The sequence below is a fragment of the Elephantulus edwardii genome, unplaced genomic scaffold, assembly GCF_000299155.1.
Source record: "Elephantulus edwardii isolate Elephantulus edwardi_28Jun2011 unplaced genomic scaffold, EleEdw1.0 scaffold00075, whole genome shotgun sequence".
Lineage (NCBI taxonomy): Eukaryota > Metazoa > Chordata > Mammalia > Macroscelidea > Macroscelididae > Elephantulus > Elephantulus edwardii.
In genome coordinates, this window is record NW_006399825.1 from 13,709,222 (window position 1) to 13,733,063 (window position 23,842).

A 23,842-nucleotide genomic window follows, 5' to 3' on the forward strand; every position below is an offset into this window, starting at 1 on the left:
AAGTGGAGTCAGTGCACACACATTATATTGTCACCTCCCCCCCCCACACACACACACACTCTTAATATCTAATGGTGCCTACTTTCTGATATGGTAGATAAAGATAAAATGTGCTCTTTTAAATGGATTCATGTTTCACGATACAGCTGTATCACATGTGTTTCACTATTTTACTACCAATGGATATGAAAATTGTTTCCAGTTTTTTTCTTTGTCCTTGAATTCCAAAATAAATATCCTCAATCATAGTGTAGTGATGCTTTCATTCTTATAAGCTAAATTTAAAATAAAATACAATGTCAAAGACTGAATATTGTGAGGTGTCAGGGTCCTTGAAAATTGGCTTATTTAGCCATCCCTTGCTGGGAGGTGGTAATGAACTTCAAGTAACTTAACCATAAACATATGGTCTTCAAATCATCAACAGCTGTGAGACCAATATATGAGAGAGAGCACTTTCACACTGTGAGAGAAGGTGACCATGATGGTGTAGAGACTATAAAAACTGTGGCACTGCTTTGAGATAAACTGGAGGAAACCTGGAGTTGGCCATATTGAAATGTTTTGCTTGCTGGATGACTGAAGGAAAAGTTGACTTATAACTTATAAAGTGTTCTGGGTGACTGAAGAAAGCAGAGGCTTTTTGCATTTGTATTTCTGAACTGATCCTAGATTTTCACTGGTCCTCTGAGAAGGTGTCTTTCACTAATTGAAGAATTGTGTCTTGCTGTTAATCTGGTTTGGGATTGCTGTAATAAACCTGGTCTTTCATTGTGTGATAATCTTTGCCCCCCTCATTCTCCAACCTATTTCTCTAATAAACCCCATAACTGTGAGTAAAGTCTGTGAGTCTTGCAATGAACACTGGACCCAGTGATAGGTAGAAAAAGTGCAGGAGCATGGCAAGTGGTATGTCTGACCTTGTAGCTATTTTGATACTATAGATATTACGGATAGAGATAGACAGTTCCCCTTCTAGAAGTCAGACTCAGCCATCCTCATGTTGTATCAGCTCCTTATACAATTGTACATATTTTTCAGTTTCTTAGATATTACTTTTCTAAACAAGCTTCATTTATATCTATACCCAACCATCACTCACTTATCATACTGGGGTGGCTGGTGCATTGCTGTGGTATTGGAAGCTATGCCACTAATATTTCAAATACCAGCAGGCTCATCTATGAAACAGGTATCAGCAGAGCTTCTAGACATACTAGGAAATAGGACTGGCCATCCACTTCTGAAAGAATATTGTTGTTATGTACCATTGAGTCATAATTAACCCACAGTTGATTCTCCAGCGGGCTCTCAGAGGCTGTATATCACATGAGAGGAAACTGCACATCCTACTTCTGTAGAACAGCTAGTGGATTCAAACCATGTCCCTCTGGGTTGACCGCAGAACTCCTTACCTCTAAGCCACCAAAGCTCGCAGGAAAACTCCAAGAAAAGCAGCAGAGCATTGTCTGATATAGTGCCTGACGGTGAAGCCTCCAGGTTGAAAGGCATTAAAAATATGACTGGACAAGGGCTGCCCCCTTGAAGCAGAGCCTACTTTAATGGCATAGATGGAATAAAGCTTTCACCCAACGAAGGATCTACATTTGCTTATGTGGTAACATTCAAAATGAGATAAAACAGCTGCAAAGATCCATTAGTAACAGAGATATAGAATACATGAATCTAGAAAAACCAGAAGTTATAAAAAATTAAATGCAATACATCAATATATGGTGTGTAAAACAATGTATATGAACTTCATGGACTTTGTATATAAACCAGTGTAAAATAATTTTTAAAAAAAATCTGTATTTTAGACATTGTTACTGTTGTTAGATACCATCGAGTTGACTACTATGAATTGTCTCTTTGTCACTGTCATTGAGTTAGATCCAACTCAGCTGATCCTCCAATGGCTTGTCAGATGGCCCATCTTTCTCCTTTAGAATAAGCGGATTCAAACTGCCTACCTTTGGGTTAGCAGTGCAATTCCTTACCACCAGGCCATTAGAGCTCCCTCTGAGCTGCAGAATGACCTTAAACACAAAATATCAAAATCTTGCCCTATCCTGTACCATCCCCATCTATCTACCAGGCTGAAGGCTCTTGCTGTAGTCACTGTGTAAGTGTGTCTCATTGAAGATATTCCTGTCTTTCATGAACCTTGTTTTTCTCAGAATGATGTTGTTTCCCAAGTACAGGCCCTTCCTGAAAACATGCCCAAAGTATGTGAGACAAAGTTTCATCCTTGCCTCTAAAGAGCATCCTGGTTTTACTTCCTCCAAGACAGATGTGTTTGCTCTTTTGGCAGTCCATGGGATACTCAATGCCCTTCATCAACATCGACTCAAAAGCACCAACGCTTCTTCCGTCATCTTTATGACTTTCAGATGTATAAGAAGCAACTGGAAATATGTCTCGCATTATGTACACCTTAATCTTTAAGCTGATATCCCTCTCTTCAGCATTTCAAAGAGCTGTCTGAGAAGAGATCTACCCAAGGCAATATGTCTTTTGATTTCTTGACTGCTGCTTGGCATTGATTGTAGTCTTAATGAAACCATTTCACTCTCTTCATCTGTCATGATGCTGCCGATTGGTCCAGTGATGAGGGTTTCTCTTTTCTTGATGTTGAGATGTAACCCACATTGAAGGCTGTGGTCTTTGATCTTCTGCAGTGAGTGTTGTAGGCCTTCACTTTCTGCAGGCAAGGCTGTGTCAATTGCATAATGCAGGTGTTAATGAGTCTTTTTCTAATCCTGATGCCACAATCTTCTTCATACAGTTTAGCTTCTTGAATGATTTTCTCAGCATACAGATTGAAATGTATGGAGAAAGGATAGAACCTATACTCACATCTTTCCTGATTTAAATCAAGCAGTACCCCCTGGCTCTGTTTAAATGACTGCTTATTGGTCAGTGTACAGGTTTTGACTGTTTAATGAAGAGCCATATGTGCCCATATGTCATCCCCTTCAAAATCTATTAACTGTAATACTTTTTTGATAGAGTTTCTTGGGGTTCTTATGTTCACCATCTTACTAATTGCAATTGAAAGTGATTTTTCCTCTTCTTATTAAACACTTTAATTTTCTTATTAATTATAGGTACAAGAACTTTCAAAATATTTAATAACAATGGTCAAATGCTACACTTAGTGTTTAATTATATTTATGTAAATTATTCTCCATATGAGCTATTATGGGCAGTTGTTATTAAGTGCCATTGAGTTTATTATGGCTCAAAGTGATCCCATGAACAATGGATGTGAACCTTGCCCTATCCTGTACCATCCTGAACATCTCTAACATACTAGAGTCCACTACTATAGTCCCTGTCACTCCATCTCATTGAGTGTCGTCCCCTCTTTTGCTGACCCTTCACCGTTCCAGGCATAATGCCCTTTTCCAAGGATTAGACCCTTCTTAACCATATGTCCAAAGTATGTGTGAGACTAAGCTTCGCTATCCATGCCTTCAAACAGCACCCTGGCTGCCCCTTTTCCAAGACTTAATTGTTCATCCTTTTGACACTCCATGCAAGATAAGTGAATCTACATCAAAAGGAAGGAAGTTGAATGTCATGCAGATGGAATGTTTGTAGAATCAAAGAACAAATTCGTTATGGCCATTTGGCAATAACTGTTAATCTCTGAGAAAATAAGCAGGACTCATAGACCCTCCTAATAGATTATCAAGGAGTACTTTCCTCCTCTTATCACACTGTGAAGTGGGTAATGTTACACACTCATTCCTCTTGACTCAGCCTCTAATGAGAATTTCTGAACTCATCAATATGTAAGCTGACCCACAAACTCCTACACGAGCTTGTTACTTTGGTGAGCAGCTCTCTTGTACTTGAGGTGAGTCGTGGGATAATGGGTACCTTTCTTTTCCTTTTTTAGAGAAAATATTAACTCTGCATTAAGGTTCAAAAGTAAACCAACAATAACCTTGTCCTACAGAAGAAAGTTATGACGATATTTAAAATCTCCTCTTGTCTTTCTGATGACAGTTGGAAAAAAAAAGTCACTCAATCTTCAGATGGCTAATTTAAAGACATTGCTACTGATTTCTTAGGAGGAGTTGACTAGGCCTTTCCTCTTAGGGGCTTCTGTTGTTGTTGTTATTGTTGTTGTTGTGTGCCATCGAGTCAGGACTGACCCACAGCTGACCCTCTGGAGGGTTTTCAAGGCACCTTGGTCGATTCTAGTCTTCACCCTTTATGTCAGCAGCTGCACTTGTTAGCCACTTACACCACCCAGGGATTCCGCTGTCTCTCAGGTCTGCTTTAAAATGAAAGGTCATTTCTAGGGGAAAGAAGCATCTTACTGTCCCTCACCCCTCCCTGCTGCCTTCTTTCCACATATTCCCTGAGCAGGCTGCACAGTCCAATCCCCAGGTCCCTAGTCACTCTCACAGAAGCCACTTACCTGGCCTGTGCATGGTGAGCCACGCCCTCGGGCTCCACCTGGGCCAGCAGCCGCTGCCTCCTCTCTGCTTCCTTTCTCCTGCAGCGTCCTTGGAGCAGGTTGTTTCGAAGCGTCCTAAGCAGGAGTTTTGTGTTCTCCTTGGCTGAAATCTGCAGTGTTCAGAGGGTGCCAGGTCGGCCTAAACATGAGCTTTACTTCCTTGAATGGACTTAATGTTAGGTGCTGTCAAAGCTGAGGTCCTGCATGCCTCCTCAAGCCTTTCTACACTTGAAATTTAAAGTGCTAACAGCAAAGTGTCCACATGGTGGCAGGCTAACATAAAAAAATACCTACATCAATTCTAACTAAGCTCTGTGGCAAAGGATTTACACGAAAAGGAGGAGAATCCGTAAAGGAGAGGAAGACTCCCAACAAGACGGATTGACACAGTCATGGTAGGAACGGGTTTAAGTGCTCCAGAGATGAGGAGGACACCACAAGATAGGACAGGGCTTAGATCTGCTATCACTAGGGCCACTATAAGTCATACTAGTCCCAAAGGCACATACAACAACCCTTTGCATAAGTAGACTTCCACATTTTTCTTCTGTGGTGGCTAGTGGGTTTGAACTGTCAATCTTTTGGTTAGGAGCCAAGTTTTTAACCACTGTACCACCAGAGCTCTTTCACTGAAACACTGACAACCCCTATTTCTTCTCAGGCTTTCAGAAATCAGAGTGGTGTTGTTAGGTGCTACTTGGCTTTGTTGCTGTCAGGTGCTGTCAAAGCTACACTATGAACAATAGATCTGAACTTTGCTCTGTAATGCAACCACTCTCACAATATCTGATAAGCCCCCCAAAGTGAGAGAATGGAAAGAAATTGGGTGGGCTGGGATAATCAGTATATATATATTATATATATATAATAGCAAGCAATCTCCTCCAAAATTATTTGGCAGCATTTTGACACATAACTTGTGTTAGGTCTTTCACTTTAAGGAGAGACAGAAGTGACGGTTTTCAGTGAAAGTAACAAACAAGATCCTTCAGTGTCATGGTAAGAAACTGTGGCTAACTCTGGGAAGAATGGGAATCCCAGAACTCTTGATTGCACTTATGCAAAACTTACAGTTGGATCAGGAGGCAGTCATCAGAACAGAGCAAGGAAACACTGCATGGTTCAAAATTTGGAAGTGTGTGTGTCAGGGATGTGTCTTATCTCTATATCTTTTCAATCTATATGCAGAACAGATCATCTGGGAGGCTGGGCTCTATGAGGAAAAATGTGGTATCAGGATTGCAGGTACACTCATCAACAATATGTGTTATGCAGATGACACAACCCTGCTTGCTGAAACTGAGGAGGGCCTGAGGTGCTTGCTTCAGAAGGCCAAAGACTGAAGCTGAAGCCTTCAATATGGATTGAAGCTCAACATCAAGAAAACAAAGGTTCTCACCACTGGGCTAATTGGCAGCATCATGATAGATGGTGAAGAGATTGTGATTGTTGACAGGTCAGTTTGCTTGGCTCTACAATCAACACTCTTGGTACCAGCAGCCAGGAAATTAAAAGATGAATTGCACTGGGAAAATCTGCTGTCAGAGACCCCTCCAAAGTACTGAAGAAGAACAATGTCAGTCTGCAAACTAAAGTATGCCTGATACAGGCCATGGTCTTTGCAATTACTTGCTATGCATCAAAAAGCTGGACAATGACTAGGGATGATAGAAGGAGAACTGATGCCTTTGAACTGTGGTGCTGGAGAAGAGTATTCTATATACCATGAGTGAACAAGTTTGTCCTGGAGAGGATGAAGCCAGGTTAATCCTTGAAGGCAAGGATTCTGAAGCTTTGTCTGACATATTTTGGACATGTTGTAAGGCAAGATCAGTCTTTGAAGAGGGACATAATACTTGGGAGGGTGGAGTGACAGCATAAGAGAGGAAGACCTTCAAAGAGATGGATTGATTCAGTGACTTGGGTTATGGGGCTAGGTGTATCAGAGACAATAAGGTTAGCACAGGATAGAGCAGGGTTTATGGCTGTTGTACATAGGGTTGTTATAAGTTGCAGACAACTTGGGCACATAAGAATAACAACATCATGTATGGAGAGACTGAGTCATAAGAACAGTAATGGAAAAAAGATATTTCTGAATAAAATTAACATGTTATTTGCTTTAAAATTACTATCTTGTTTCTTACTATTCTAAAGAAAAAAGTGGAAGGAGTGTGAAAGTCTCTTGCTGGACATATATAATTTTCTTAAAACACACATACACATCTCACTTGAAATACAGGTATAATACTTTCAAAAATGAAATGAAATGGTAATATTTTTCTCCCACAAATGAAAAAGTTCTACAACAAGAAGACAACAGAAATTTAGGAAAATGGAAAACACATTGTGGTTGATTTGTTGGGTTTTTTTTTTTAGGGGGGGTGCTTTTTTTTTTTTTAATTGTTGTGTATTGTCGAATCTGATCGTACTGGCACAGGAGGAGATTGCCCCTCCTTCTCCAGCAGAGCATCCAGTGGATTTGAACTGCACTTCCCTGGGGTTGCATGTAGCTTCTTGCCACAAGGCCACCAGAGATCCCTGTTGCTGTTTATTTTTAATTCTCAAAAATATATTAGCGCCAAAGGCCTGAGTTTCCTGCATAATTAAGACTTTGCCAAATGCATAATTTTCCTGAACTCTTGTTCTAATTGTCTTTGAAAGCTGTCCTTTGAAATCTTTTCTTCAGCTCTTTTACTTCAGCGTCGTTGTGTTTCGCTTTGGCTTCTCCACACTTGAGTGCAACTTTCAAAGTCTTCTTCTGAAATCCATGCCAGTTTTTTCTTTCTCCTCTGTCTTGTAAGAAGTGAATGGCAAATCCTCCTTCCTGGTCTGTCTTAGCCTGAGAACTCTTACTAAAACGTATCTACCATGAGTGACTCTTTTGGCATTTTGACACACCAGTGGTATAGCTTTCAGCATCACAGCAACCCACAAGTTACCTAAGTACAGCAAACTGACAGACAATTGCTGTACTAACTGGAACAATTAATTCCCCTAATACAAAAACTGGCAAATTAGCACTGTATCTGTAATAGCAAATCAGGCATAGTTGAAGCCTGCACAGACATGAAAGACTGTGCTTCTGGGAGTGTATTGAGGAGTTCTGGTAGACACTCATGCCTGGCATGCTGGGATAACCTCCCAGATATAGATATTAAAGTTACATGGAAGACTCTGCTCAATCTTTTATGTTGCAGAGACACAAGAGTGCTGCTCAAATAGGTCTGACTTCTAGATCATAGATACCCCAGATAAGAAGACCCAGGCACCAAAGGGCTGCTGATTAAGAAAGACATTTCAAATGACAGCTTGAGAAGACAATGCAAAGTATTGTAATGAAATGTATAGAGAGCTAGAATTGGAGAATAGAAAGGGAAGAACTTACTTAGAATTTCTTAAGCTGAGAAAACTAAAAAACAATTTTAAACCTTTAGTCACAATATTGAAGGATGCTATGGGCAATATGTTGAATGATCCAGGAAGCATCAAAAGAAGATGGAGAGAACACACAATCACAGTACCAAAAGTTTTACAAAGTACTGTATGATCAAGAGCCAATAGTGGTGAAAGGAGAAGCAGGAGCTTCACTGAGGCCATTGGCAAAATATAAGGCCATAGGAATCTATGGGATACTGATTGACATGTTTCAATTAACAGATGGAGCCCTGAATGTACTCACCAGTCTACGTCAGGAAATTTGGAGGACAGGTGTTTGGCTGATTGACTGGAAGATATCTATATTTGTCCTTATTACCAAGAATGATAATCCAACAGAATGTTGAAATTATCAAACAATATTATTAATACCACATGCAAGCAAAATACTCCTGAAGATCATTTAAAAAATGGCTAAAACAGTATATAGACAGAGATTCAAGGGGGATTTAGAAGAAGCCATGACACCAGGGATATCACTGCTGTTATCAGATGGATCCTGGCTGGAAGTAAGAACAGAAGAATGTCTACTTATGTTTTATTGACTATGCAAAAGCATTTGCCTGTGTGGATCACAACAAATGATGGCTAATATTAAGAAGGATGGGAATCCCAGAGCACTTAATTATGCTCATGTGAAACCTGTACCTTGATCAAGAGGCTGTTGTGTGAACAATAAGCAAGAGAAAGCTTCATGGTTTAAAATTAAGAAAGGAGTCCATCAGGGTTGTAATCCTTCTCCATACCTGATCAATTTGTACACTGAGCAAGTTACTCAAGAACCTGGAATCTATGAAGAATGTGGCATCAGGATTGAAGGAAGATTCATCAATAACCTGTTTTATGCAGATTACACAACCTTGCTCACTTAAAGTGAGGAGAACTTGAAGGACTCTCTGCAGAAGACAAAAGAATATAGCTTTCAATATGGATGACATATGAACTTCAAGAAAATAAAAATTCTTACCAAGAAGCAACATCATGACAGATGAAGAAATGATTGAAGTTGTCAGTGATATCATCTCACTTGGATTCACAATCAATACCCTTGGTAGAAGCAATCAGTAGATCAGGGGATTTATTGCACTGGGAAAGTCTGCTTTCAGGGACCTCTCCAAATTAATGAGGAGCAATGGTATCAGCTTGAAGACAAAGGTATGCCTGATTTAGGCCATGGTCTTTTCAATTACTTGCTATGAGTCTGAAAGTTGGACAATGAGTAAGGATGACAGAAGAAGAATTGATGCCTTTGAGTTTTGGTGTTGGACAAGAAGACTGAATAGCTCGTGGACTTTGAAAGGAACAAATAAATATGTATTGTAGTAAGTGCACTTAGGATATTCCTTGCAGGCAAATATAATAAAGTGTCATCTCATATACTTCAGGCCTGTTGCTAAGAGAGGCTGTTCTCAAATGTGTCAGTAATTGTGTGGATGGCACAGGATAGGACAGGATTCAGATCTGTTGTTCATCGCTTCACTATGGGTTGAACTTGACTTAACAGTACCTAATAACAACTTGTTGTTATATGCCATCAAACTAAAACTCATGGTAAGCTTATGAAAAAAACCACCTAAACCTTTTGCCATATTGTGCCATCCTCCTGATCTCTAACATGCTCGCACCCATTGGTAAGTTAGTATATCAATTCCTTTCTTTCTCTGATTAGAACTGTTCTTTTATTCCCCCCTATCTTTTCCCATCTCCCATTGTCTCTAGCCCTTTAATTCTGCTCAGATATTCTGTTGTTCCTAAAAAAAAATTTATAAACATCTACTGTGTAAAGAAGCTTCAAAAAGCAGAGGGTCATAAAACAAGGCCCTTTAGGGGTTAGATTGACACGATGACTGTAAACACACATTTAAGCACAGTAGTGACTGTAGGACAGTGCAGGATCGACTGAGGTTTTGATCTGATGTACATAGAGCTGGAGCTGTTTGACTCCATCGTACCAAACAACAACAACCACCATGCAAAGAAAGATGTTGGAGGCCATTTCCTTCATTAAAGGTTTTAGGACATGGCAGAGGTGGAACGTACAGCTTTACTGGGGGAGAAGTCCTTTAACTCTGCAGTGTCTACTGCTTCAGTTCATGACTAGTACGTATGCTGCGTTAGACGTTACCTGGACGCAGTGCTCAATCACGGGATGCGACTTCTGGTGGGACTTGCTGTGAACACCAGACAAGAAGCACATCTGGCAGATGTCAAAGTTGAGGCACTTCAGACAGCGATATCTGCCCATTAAATGGAAGAGCAACTTCTATCACAACTAGAAAGTGAGCAAAGACCTTCCCTTCCTAGTCTCCTCCTCCTTCCCTCCCTCCCCGTCCTTCTCTCCCTTTCCACAAGATGGGATTGCAAATGACGTCTTCAAAGCTGTGTAAAGGTCTCCATCACCTAAACCCTAAATCAAAGTTCCCATCTTCCCTTTCGTGTTAGGAGCCCAAGGGCCCTGAGCTCTCATAATCTCCCAATTCCCCCGGGCGGGAGCTGCATCACTACTGTCCTGCCCTCGGGTTGACTCAGCAATTCTGGTAAATCACCACCTGTAGCAGAATCATCACCTGTACTAGCCACCCCAGAGGAAATCACTGAGATGCAAAGAAAAAATGAGCTGAAACTCAAGATAAAGGAAGGACATCTTGCTGCTTTGCAGTTTGAAGGCTGCAACACTTCCATGATACATCTTCAAGGATATGAGCATGTACGGCTAAGCACAATTGATAACAGTGCATCTAAATTCCAAAATCAATCTCCATAATAGTCTATGTGTTTCCTACTGCCAAAGGGGCCCTTTAGAGTAGTGAGAGAAGACCTTCACCCTGAAACTCACAGCATCCCTTTTCAGCAGGAAGTAGCTAAGAGAATACGCCATCCCCTTTTCCTTATGAATCAGGGTGAAGTCTCTCTCAGGGAGGAGTGATAGGGAATGGCAAGGGACACACTGACAAAGGAGATTAATCAGAACTGGCTTTGACAAGCACTGTGGCAATTGGACAATTAAAACAGACATTGGGGGGGGGAAGAAGAACGAACTGGGGAGGAGGGTGGAGAAAACAGTGCAACAATGAATGAATGAAAACCCAAAATCTCTGTAAATGTTCATTAAAACTAATAAAATTTAATAAAAAAAAAGAAAATTCCCAATTCCCATGCTCAGCTACCTGCAGGGGGAGACAGTGTAGCACTGTGACTGACAAGAGTAGATTCTGGATTCAGACTGTCAGCCTTAGCCACCTGCTAACCCTAGAGACTAGGTGTGTCAGAGACAGCGAGACTGGCTCAGGAGAGGCACATAACAAGAAGTCTCCATATCCTCCTTTATACTTTGGAATAATAATAATGAATAATAATTTCACCTTTTTATAGCTTGATTTCTACACAAAATGACTCATGTACATCACTCAGTGCTGCACTGATTAACATTAATCCGTATAAGCTATTGATGGGCAATCTCCTCCAATGGGATTAACTGCCTCTAGAAACCTGCTGGAGGGTCAGCTATGAGTTGGTTCTGACTCGATGGCACATCACCACCACAACAACAATGATTTCTGGTAACCTAGAAGTAAGGAACTGTGCTGTTAATCCAAAGGCACAGAGCTCAAATCCACCAGCTATTCCATGAGAGAAAGATGGGTAATCTCTCATGTGATTTACAGCTTCTGAAAACTCACCAGGGGCAGGGGGGAGCAGCTATGAGTTGGTTCCAACTCACAGATATATAATAGCAATAATATTCTTCTTTACAGTGGTATAATCCACAGAGAACCGCACTGCTCGCTGAAAAGCCACACCTTCCTGGTGGTTCAAATCCACCAGAGACCTGAAGAAGAAATGGGCAATTTCTTCCCATGTGATTTATGGCCTCCAAAATTGTGCTGGCGGCTCAGCCATGAGTCAGTTCTGACTCCATAGCAATGACTCTGACTCTTTAGATTGTTACTAGTATGACTATTATCTTTATTAACAGCTCCAAAGTATTTTTAGAAACAAAAGACAAAAAAGGTTTTCCCCTTAGAGAATAAAAATCTTGACTGTTCTTATTTTTTAGGAGGTTGTAACAGTGAGATAATGTAACATTCTACCAACAATGAAGACAAAATAGAATCTATGATGAACTAAGATGGGTCCTGTAGGACATTTTGTTTTCCTTTTCTTTCTCTACTAGTTTATTTACAAAATTTGCATAGAAACTCGATGTCACAGGACTTTGCCCAGGAGCGAGGTAGCTGAAATGTCACACCTATTGGGACAATGACTGTCCTGTCCGTCAGATTCTGCTGAGTGACTGTACCTCAGTCCTGTGATGGGGAAGTTGCTGCAGAGGCTGCACCGAACCGGGTGAGTGACCGCCTCCGTGATGGATAGCCGGTAGGCGGTGGGCAGCCACAGCAGGATGGGTGGCTCAGACTGCAGCCAGCTTAAGAATTTCTCCTCTTTGATCGTTGGGCTCAGCACCTGAAAAGCACCAGAACACCAGGTACGCTTACTAAGAATGACTTTGTTTTCTGGACCAGATCAAAACAGTTTTTTATCTTCTTCTCTGGGTCTGTGGTTATCAGCTCTGCTGAGGAAGTTTATCACGTAAAAAGGCACAGACCACCCTCCTTCTGAATTAGTTTGTCCGGGAGACTGTATCTAGTAATAAATCTATAATTTAAATCTGCCAGAAGAACCTGCTGATCTGCCCTGGAACAAGTGCGGCCAGAATGCTCCTGAGAAGGGAAGACAGTGAGACTTCGTCTCTCAGTCTTTGGACACGTTGTTAGGAAGGGCTGGTGCCTGGAGGGATGTTAGTGGCCTAGTGGTGAGAAGCTGTGCTATCAACCCCAAGGTATGTGTTTTCAATCCGCCAGCTACTCTGTAGATAAAGATGGGCAATCTCCTCTCACGCAATTTGCTGCCTCTGAAAACCCGCTGAAAGGTCAGCTATGGGTTGGTTTCAACTCAACAATACATAACATCAGTGCTGGGGGAAGGACATCATGGTATGTAAATGGAGGGTCACACTTCACCGAAGACGACATTCAGATGGCTAACAAACACATGAAGAAATGCTCAAAATCCCTAGCCCTAAGAGAGATGCAAATTAAAACAACTATGAGATATCATTTCACCCCAGTCAAAATAGCAAAATTTAACAGAACAGCAAGCAACAAATGCTGGCGAGGTTGTGGAGAAACTGGAACCCTGATTCACTGTTGGTGGGAGTGTAAAATGGTGCAACCCCTGTGGAAAGCAGTATGGCGCTATCTCAAAAAGTTGCAAATAGAGATACCATTTGACCCAGCAATTCCACTACTGGGAATATACCCTGAAGAGACCATAGCTGACATCCAAGCAGATATATGCACACCCATGTTTATTGCAGCTTTGTTCACAATAGCAAGGAGTTGGAAACAACCTAAGTGCCCATCAACAAACGAATGGCTAGAGAAGCTGTGGTATATTCGCACAACGGAATACTATGCTGCATTAAAAAACAAGGAACTCATGCAATATTATTCAAAATGGTTGACTCTGGAGAACATTATGCTGAGTGAAATATCCCAGTCACAAAAGGACAAATATTACATGATGCCACTGTTGTAGAATGGGACTGTCCTTGGGGTTGGGGAGAGACTGAGTAAGATGGGTTCAATAATGTATACTGCACTGAAACAGAGGAGGGAGAGAACCGTTTAAAAGGGAGATGTAACTGGGTATTTCTGTCATCACAGGAGACTAGAGCGAGGGCTGCATGGTGGAGGGGACCTGGGGGAGGGTTTGTAAAACAATGAAAGAATCTTTTCTTTTACTTTTCCATAATTTTTGGACTCATGTACTTATAACTTGTTAGTCAAATTTGTGTCTTCTAGGTTGCAACACCCCCATGATACATCTTGAAGGATATGTACATGTACAGCCAAGCACAATCAATAAGAGTGCATCTGAATTCCAAAATCAATCTCCATAATAGTCTATGTGTTTCCTACTGCCAAAGGGGCCCTTTAGAGTAGTGAGAGAAGATCTTCACCCTGAAACCCACAGCGTCCCTTTTCAGCAGGAAGTAGCTAAGAGAATACGCCGTCCCCTTTTCCTTATGACTCAGGGTGAAGTCTCTCTCAGGGAGGAGTGATAGGGAATGGCAAAGGATACACTGACAAAGAAGATTAATCAGAACTGGCTTTGACAAGCACTGTGGCATTTGGACAAGAACAAACTGGGAGGAGGGTAGAGAGAATAGTGCAACAATGAATGAGTGGAAGCCCCAAATCTCTGTAAATGTTTATGAAAATTAATAAAATATAATTATAGAAAAAAAAATAAATGGAGGTTCAGCAAAAGAGAGGATGACCCTTACTGAGATGGGTGGACACAGTGCATTCAAACACAGCCAAGTTGATACAGAACTGGGCCCTGTTTCATTTTGTTGTATGTGAGGTCACTCTGAGTCAGAACTGACTCAACGGCACCTAGTAACAATAACATTTAAGTAGTCAGCGAAGGATTGAGGCATCTTTGTGAGGTACTGCACTCACCCCCTGAAAGCAGCTGCGTGTAGCGCTTTCCACAGAGCACAGAGCACGGCTCTCCCCCACCACAGTTGGGATCTGCAAGAAGGAAGAGGCCCCAGGTCAGTTGTTAGCCAATGGAGAACCAAGTGGCCCTCAGGGTCTGCAGGCCTGAAGGACTGTGAGTGTCCACGTCCAAGGAGTCACAGGTGTTTAGTTTCTGTGACCGGAGGATCTGTCTCAGCTGGAGCTAACAAAAGCAATGCGTAACTTTTGCAATGTGCTTGAGTTGAGAGCACAAATGAGCAGGTGGAAGGAAGTGGGGCTGGTGGCAGGAGGGAAGTGTTTACTTATGAAATGCAGATAGCACTCACTGACAATGCATTTGTAGTTTACTGTTGTTTTCAAGACAACCTTTTCAAATGTATTCACTTCATCTCACTTTAACAAATGCCGGTTTCTCAAGTGGAGAGGTGGTGATTTGTATCCTGTTTGAAGTAAGAGCTGATCGAGATAGGCACAGTAGAGAATGGGAGTCTAACTCCAGGACTCCTTGTTCTTTGCAGAGGCTTTCCCTGAGCTTTGCCACACCCTGGTCTTATATGGATTCCACTGGCTCAGTCTTAACCACTTGACTCTGGCTTCCATCTTTCAACCACAGCCACCATATGGAGTCTAACTAAGAGATTAGAACCCCCATGACTGCCAAGATGGCCAAGGACCTGTGTCAGACACTATCTTATCTGTTCAGATACGTGTACCTGTCACCTCCACTTACTCCCTTTCTGTCATGCGATGTGATGGCAAGTCTGGTGTCATCTAGGCCTCAGGCACTGGCTGCCACCTCAGAGGTAATTTCAAAGCTTCCCCTGCTGAGTCCATCAACTCCAATAAACATTCTTCTAATCAGCAAAGTGGCACTTAGAGCCTCTTGGCTGACAATTAGCCAGGCAGAAGTCAACAAACATTTGTGTAATGGGGACAAGATGGCTTGTACTTTAAATTGATAATAGCCTCAGTCAGATCGTAAGTAACTGCTCCATATGTTATCTGGCCTTTGTCTGAAAAATAAGCTCACTGTTGGTTTTGGAGCCTGTGAGTGCTGTTGAAATAACCAGCATAGACAATGTGGCTGCTTCAACATTCATATTCTTCTGCAGAGTGTAAACCCTGGGCTAGGGGCTTGAAATCCCTCATATAAGGAAGAGAAGGGTGACAATAGCCAAAACACAATTCCCTTCTATGGCGCATTTCAACCTTCATTTTTGGTTTTAAGTACATGCACGAAAATGTTATGGTTTAATTGCCCATTGACTGATTTCTTGCAGGTGTTCTGTGGGAGACTTAAATGTGGCTAGCTGGCAGGCTGGCACGGAGAATGCCACTGGAAATGATAATTAAGATTCTTAGTGGGAATTTGAATCATAGCATGGGGTCTGGAATGTTCTATGGGCATCAATCTTTGATTTCATAATGGAAGTCAAGAGGATGATAATTAGCTTCACAAATTGCCGTCTCCCTTAACAGTTTTCTCCGGAGCTCACTGAAGTTTGAGGGACATAGTGTTTCACAAACTGCTGACTCAGCAACTCACGACTCAGCTGAGCCTTGAGCAAGGGCGGGCATTGAGGGCTTGTTGGACCAGCTACTGGCCTGGGGCAAGCTGCAGGGATCAGGAAGAGGGATGTTTATGTAAGATGGAACATCCCATCTCCTCTCCTAAGTCCACTTTTTAAAATAAGGAGTCCAGGTGGTACAGCAGAAAAGTTGGTGGCTTGAGCTTACCCAGCAGTTCCATGGAAGAAAGACTTGGCCTTCTGCTGCTGTAAAGCTTACACAGCCTAGAAAACCATCTGGGGCCGTTCTGTCACATAAGGCCACTGTGAGTAGAAATCGACACAATGGCACCCAACCATTTTCCACACACCACTCTTTTAAGGGAGCTCTGGTGGCCTAATGATAAGAAGCTACACTGCAATCCTCATGGCATGTGGTTCGAATCCACCAGCTGCTTCACAGGAGAAGGAGGGGCAGCCTCCTCCTATGTAATTTACTGCTTCTGAAAACACACTGCGGAGGTGTGTGTGGGGGGGTCACCTATGGGTTGGTTCCAACTTGATGGCAAACAATAACAACAACAACACAACAACTAGCCTTTCAAGACTATGGTATAAAAAATAAGCTAATATTTCCCCAACTTCCAGACCACCTACCGGCTCTCAGGATTGTGGGTGCAAGCGCCTGTCACACAGCTCTGCGTCAAGCACTCAAGGGTCATCACACAACCAGGGGTTGACTCTGTGGACTGCTGTAACTTCCACAGCACCTCTGGAGTACCTGCTATTTTAATCCTCTCCATTTTGTCTAAAAATCATCATTCAATTTAAGAAACTTGAATCTTAAAAATGGCTTGGACTTTCCAAATAAATGAAATATAAAAATGGATATAAATGATTAACACTAAGACCAAACCAAAGCAGAGTTAGTTTTGTATGTTTTTCTAAAGCACATTTACTGTGAGATTCTGATCCTTTTCCTTACTGATACCCTTGTCATGACTATTCCTACTTCAGAATCCTTGGTACAGACCCAGTAGTAAATGACAGAAAATTACCTAGGAAAACGCTCTTGTTTAACAGTTGCAAGAAGCACAGATTCATGATTTTGGTTTAAAGAACACCAGTGACATCTTTAAAACAGGGTAAGAGGTATCTTTGAGAAGGAAACAATTAGACACAACACAGTGTGGAGCCTGCTCTGTCCCTTTCATAACTTCTTGCAGTTACATCAGTTTACATCATTTCAACATTAAGGACTATCTTTACTGTAAGGAGTTAAATTCCTTTTCTGGCAAGGACAGAAAAGAGAACATTTTCTTAACACTAGAGGCATTTCACCTATGCATTCAGGAAGTATTTATTAAAGGCCTTCTAGGTGTTGTTCAAAGTACTGGATACATGAATGAGATACAACCCTTTTTCTTAAGAATTCACAATAGCAGGAAAATGGAAATAGCCCCACTGTCCATCAACAAATAAATGGATTGAGAAATTGTGGTACATTCACCCAGTGGAATATTATGCAGCACTGAGATGCAACAATTTTGAAACCTATGAAATGGGAGAGACTGGAAAGCACTGTGCTAAGTTAACTGAGTCTCATACGGACAAATAATGCATAAGACCATTATTGTAAAAATAGAAGGATAAATAGTAAGATGTATATAAAAGTCCAAAAGGGGAAGGAGAGGGAGTAGGAGGACTGAGGATGGGGGGTGGTGGAAAATCAGGGTTGCAGAGTTTGGTGGGCAGTGGGAAGGGGTGAAGGAATTAGGAAAGATCCAATAGGGACCTGAAAAGGTAAGGGAATAGTGGGCATATATCAATGATGATCAATTGTATAAAACAAAATATGTGGAGATGATCGCATGAAACATAATGTGAAGGAAGGAATGTGTGAATGAAAACAATGTATATTAATTTTGTATGCAAACCAATACAAAACAAACATTAAAAAGAGATACAAATCCTGGGGGTGCAGCTTAGTGGGGAAACTTACAAGTACTTAGTAATTGCAATAAAATTTGTCAAGGGCTCTAATAGAGTTATACACAGTGATGTGCACAGGGAGTTAAAAACACCTTTTATGAGTAAGTGACTGAGACAGTTCAATGATCTTCAAAGAAGAACAGGCTTTGTCAAGTGGAAGGCCAAATCATATCATTGCTGTAGAATGACCAATAAAAATCAAGCATGGTGGACTTGAGCATGTCAGGGAGAGTGTGCACTTGAATGTGACATTTGGAGTAAAAGGGTACAAAGACTAAAAGAAAAATACTATGGAATAAGCAAGAGGCCAAAAGAGATTTTTCAGTGGAGATTACTGGAACCTATAGCTATATATGTTTATGAGGCTATTTTCCACCTCTGTAGATATTTGATAATATGGTTGGGTGTTCAAATGGTTTACTTACTGGCTACCAACCAAAAGATACAGAGTGAGTTTACTCAGTGGCACCTCAGAAGAAGGGCCTGGGTGTCATCTACTGAAAAACCAAACACTGAAAATCCTATGGAGAACAGGTCTAATCTCCCAGGCATTGACTCACTGAAAAACCAAACACTGAAAATCCTATGGAGAACAGGTCTAATCTCCCAGGCACTGACTCACTGTGAATTGACATTTAATTGTCTGCAGATGTTTTTGCTTTAAGTATACTCAGATTACAGGGGTCTTTAGAGAGCGGAAGGCTTGTGATGAGAGCTACAGCAATTCAACACAGTAAAAATCAGGTTTCTTAATAACAATTGAGGCTATTACAATGGAAACATTTAAACTCTTACATATTAGGGGTTTACCTGATGAAGATCAGTTAGCAGGTTCCTCAGAATCCTTCGTGTCATGCGTGGCTCAGATTCATAACGGCCCCTGTTGTTTTCTGCATAGAGCTGAAAAAGAGCTGGATGCATAAAGGGGAATAAAAACTTTATGCTGAATACTTGCAATATGTCTTTGGAAAGTATGTGCTTTCTGTTTAAATAGTTTCTTTCTGGATATAAAAGGAATGGAGGCATATAGTTCCAAGCTATATTCTTGATTATTTTCTTCTTATTGTTTTGAAGACATGCAAAATGAGATCATTTGATAATGAAAATCCATTCACATCCCAATTTGTTGACTACTGAACAATCTAAGAGGATGGCCAGCCCTCTGAGCCTGAAACTTAACTCCCCCGTGACACAACTTTCGGTTGAACAAAAGCTACATCTATAATACGAACTTGGAGCCACAAGCAACACTATGTAACAGCAATCAAGAAATCAAAAGACATGTTGCACTGGAAAATCTGTAGTAGAGGACCTCTCTAAAGTGCCAAAGAGCAATGATGTCAGTTATAAGACTAGTTGTGCCTGACTTAAGCCATGATCCTTTCAATTGCTTCCTATGCATCTAAAAGTTGGGCAAAGAATGACAGAAGAAGAACCAGTGCCTCTGAACTGCGGTATTGGAGAACCACAAGGACACCATCACTCTTCAAAAAGGAGAGAGAGAGGAGGACATTATGCTGAGTGAAATATCTCAGTCACAAAGGGACAAATACTGCATAGTGCCACTGTTGTAGAATGGGACTAACATCAGGGTTGGGGTAGGATTGAGAAAAACTGGATAAATTATGTATACTGTACTGAAACAGATAAGGGAAAGAACAGATTAGAAGCGATATACGATTGAGTATTATGGTTATCACAGGAGTCCAGAATTAAGGTTGCATAGAGAAGTGTACTCAGTGCAGGGGGTGGGGGGGGGATGGGGGAATTATATACCTATGAAGGAGGAGGAGGAGTAGGAGGAGGAGGAGAGAGAGAGAGATATTAACACTAAGTCCCTGAGGTTGGTAAACAGCAATGTGAGGGTAATTGTAGTCTTTAAAATATTACCAAAAATCCACTCATGATAATCCCGTAAACAGAGTACAGCTGCCGCATGGGATTCCCATGTCTGGAAGCCTTCACTGATGGGGACTGCTACGTCTTTCCCCCACAGAGTGGCTAGCACGTTTAAACATTTTGGTTAGCAATTAAATCCTTTAACTGCATCACCAAGGGTCCCTCAAAGGGATAATAATTATTGTTGTCTGAGGAATCCCTAAGCAAATGATCAAAATCAGTCACGTGGTAAATAACTAGAAAGTGCAGACATCTTGAAATATTCTAAATTCCTAACCCTTAAACATCTTCTCGCCAAACATGTAAGTCACGCAGCACACATACTGAAAAACAGCTACTGTAGTGTGGACAGGGTGAGTGGAGGGACAAGGTGTTGGAGATCTGGGGGGATCTGAACTAAGAGATTCAAACAGCCCAGGCATCTCACCTCTGTATTTGGTTAGAGGACTGTCCCCAGAGAGCGCAATGAGGGCAGCAGCTGCAGACGTCAGCTTGAGAAAACCCGTCCCGGTGCTGCAGGACAGACAGAGACGAGAATGGGAGGGCAGGCTTACCGACAGGGTTTATTAAAATGGACACTGTGATGGACATTCCTTACATAAGTTTTAACTTTCTGGAGTCATCCCCTCTCCTAAATCTAGAATTTGACAGAATCAAATTTTGAGTTTTCCCATGCATCCATCAATGTGTAGCCTGAGTGTTGGAACTCTGCCACTGGTATTTCACATCCCAGCAGAATCACCCACTGCGGTCAGGTTCCAGTGGAACCTCCGGACAAAGACGGACCAGGAAGCCTGTAGTTCCACTTCTGAAATAAGCCAGTGAAAACCCGATGGGTTACAACTGGACATGGTCTGACTCACAGGCTTTGGGTTCATCATCAGGAGGATCAGCCACAGGATGGAACCACGTTGGGGAAGCACGGGGCCAGCGAGGGCAAGGAAGGTCCTCAGGTACACAGATTAGCACGGTGACCATGATGATGGAACATGCTGACTGGGAGGCGACTGGGAGGGAGTCACAGGACTGGGCAGAACTTCTGCGGTGAAGGGGATCCCCATGACTCAGAGGTGACTTGACAGCATCAAATACACATACACACACCCTAAGGCACAGACACAGTGGGACAGACACTCACAAAGAGAGGCATATACACTGAGTTAAAACATTCACCACTCACTTATTTAACGGCATTTGAGACATGACATGGTTTGCATGTGACAGGGATCAGGAGGATGGTACAGGATAGAAGGTTTCTATCAGTTGTTTAGAGCATCACTGAGAGTTGTAGTTGACTCGATGGCACCCAACAACAACAAGAATCACAGTAGTACTGAGCACTGGGGGTACAGGGAAAACCCCATCTTCTTGGTAATGCCAGCTCTTCAGAACTCAGTCGCCTGGAGATCAAACAACAGAGACAGGATCAAAAGACATCAGTAGAGGTGGGGGTTCAAAGTCTAATATTTAAGGAGGCTGAGGACATTAGAAATAACTTGTGAATGTGTTTAGATTTTACTTATGCAATCACAAAAATAAAATAATAAACTAGACAAAAAGCCAACTCTAAGGAATTTGTTAAATGGCAAATCGGATAATGGTTAGTGGGAATCGTGGATAATACTTTATTCTTTTCTTCACTTTCCCAGTGTTTTGCTTTCATCATGAGTTTTTAAAAGGCAGTCACAAAGGATGAAGCCTATAGGCCAGGACTCCATACGGTAAATAGAGTGGGTCAGAAGAATAAATACACCCTACAGTGCAATGAAATACTTAAGAGAAACACACATGCACACAGCTGTATGTGAGCAGGTGCGTACATGCACACACACACCCCCTCCAGTGATAGCATTGGGGATGGTCTAAATTAGCCAAAATATGCATCCTCACTCCAGCAAGCACATATAACACAAACTGATAATGGGGAGCACTCAGATGAAGGAAGAAAGAAGACTACTGGGTACTAAAAGGGGGGAGGTCTTTTCCCATATGTATAGATGTGTAAAGACCCTAGGAAAAGGTATCATCTATTTTAGTGACTCTGATAAGCAGGTATGTCTTTATTCTCCCCCTTGATGCCTAAAACATTCGTGGACATAAGCAATCAGCCAGTAATGTCCTCTCACACACCAAACTCTAGACAGACACTCTAGCTCTAGCTGTCATCCAGTCAGTTCCAAGTGATGGTGAGCCCGCTTACATCAGAGTTGTCAGAATAGAACTGCATTCCACAAGCTTTCACTTGCTTTTTCAGAATTAAGTCATCAAGCTGGTCTTCTGAATGATCTCTGAGTCGACTTGAACTTTCAACCCTTATGATTTCAAGGCAAGTATATTCAAAATATGCACTAGCCAGTATCTCTAAGCAAACACTGCTATTGTTAGTGGCTGTTGAGTGGGTTCCGATTCATAGTGACCTATGTAAGCGAGTAGAACTGCCCTCCAATATTATTCTAGGCTTAAACTTTATGGGAGTAGATAGCCAAGTATCCCCCAATGGTTACTGACCAGTGGTGACTAATGACTGACCTTCTGATCCTACCCCGGGACTAGTACTCTCACCTGTCATACATGGCCATAAGAAGGCTCAAAGTGAGTTCTGAAGATCTGGGATGCATCTGTCCTGGTTTTTCCACTCGGACTCTCTCAAATAGCTCCTGGAGAGTCTGGAAAAGTTGCTGCACAGAGAGGACGCTCTCTCTCAGTTCCCAGAAGCGTTGGTGTCGTAGGAGGTGATGGACTAGGGAGCTGTCGATCAAGTCCACTGTGGGAAGCAATTGGAGAACAGCATCTTGTTTGCTCAGTAGAACCAAAAGCTTGAAATTAAGCAAATGCTTTATTCAATAGATATTCAAAAGTAAATGCTGTTCAATAGAGTCCTTTTATGCAGCAGTTTTCTTTGAAAGAGAATGAAATGTGACCATTGTTTCGACACCTATCCCTTGTATATGATTCAGGCGAAACTATTTTGACATTCAATTTGACTTTTGAGGAGTGTATCTGTTGTCTAAGCATGGTCATAACATGCTCACTAAGCCAGCAGCCAGGATGACTGTTTTAGAGAATGAAGTTAAAAGGAGAAACAATACATATGAAAAAGTAGCCTCCCAAACAAGTTAAGACACTGAACGAAATTTCAATGAAAAATTTCAATGAAGACAATGAAAGAAATTTCTCCAACTCACTAAATATACTGAGAAAATATACCCTTCTTATTGAAATATAGTTTTACTTGGATTCATGTAAGTATCTATTGAGAGAAGCTATTATACCTAACTTCAGAAAGAATATGGTGTGTTATAATGTACTATGACATGAGACTGTTGTTGTTGTTGTTAGGTGCTGTTGAGTTGAGTACGACTCATAGCAACCCTATGAACCACGGATCTGAACCCCATTCTATCCTGTGCCATCCTTACACTTCCTGACACACTGGAGCCCATTGCATCAATCCCTGTGTCAATCTACCTGGCTGAGGGTCTTCTTCTCATTGATGATAATGTGTTTCAAAGGAGCCTTAGTGGTACAGTAGTTATGTATTAGCTGCTAATGAGAAGATTGACGTTCAGGCAGTGGTTTCATAGAACAAGGATCTAGTTTATAAACCAAGCTAAACCTATTCCGTCAAGTAAATTTCAACTCACAGTGACATTCCATTGGGGTTTGATGACTATAAATCTTTTCAGGAGGGGACTTTCCTTGGAGTGGCTACAGGGATTGAACTGCTGACCTTTCAGCCAGGAGCCCAGATGATGCCGTTTTACTCTGTTACCCTGGTCCATTATGAGTCAGATCAACTCAATGACACCTACCAATAGCAGCAATACTGGATAATCTGAAGATGTAGTGAGCTTCACAAACTAGTAACTGCTGGAATCTCAAATTCTTAGGTCCCCCTTCCCACCCAGCTTCAGTTAATGATCTTGGTTCTACCAGTAAGTATCATTATCTACAAAAAGCATTCAGTAAAACCAGAGTAGCTG

General features: G+C 41.6%; 1 protein-coding gene across 1 annotated transcript in view; it reads right to left on the minus strand.

Annotated features, from left to right (window-relative positions):
- DYTN (dystrotelin) overlaps positions 1–23,842 on the minus strand; it is a 91,177-nt gene that overhangs the window by 28,919 nt on the left and 38,416 nt on the right. Inside the window, exons 4-10 of the mRNA XM_006889159.1 lie at positions 22,422–22,623; positions 20,287–20,372; positions 18,771–18,871; positions 14,440–14,511; positions 12,213–12,376; positions 10,038–10,149; positions 4,436–4,584 (exon numbers count right to left, since the gene is read on the minus strand). Coding sequence (XP_006889221.1) covers positions 4,436–4,584; positions 10,038–10,149; positions 12,213–12,376; positions 14,440–14,511; positions 18,771–18,871; positions 20,287–20,372; positions 22,422–22,623 — 886 coding nt within the window. The remainder of the gene's footprint in view (positions 1–4,435; positions 4,585–10,037; positions 10,150–12,212; positions 12,377–14,439; positions 14,512–18,770; positions 18,872–20,286; positions 20,373–22,421; positions 22,624–23,842) is intronic.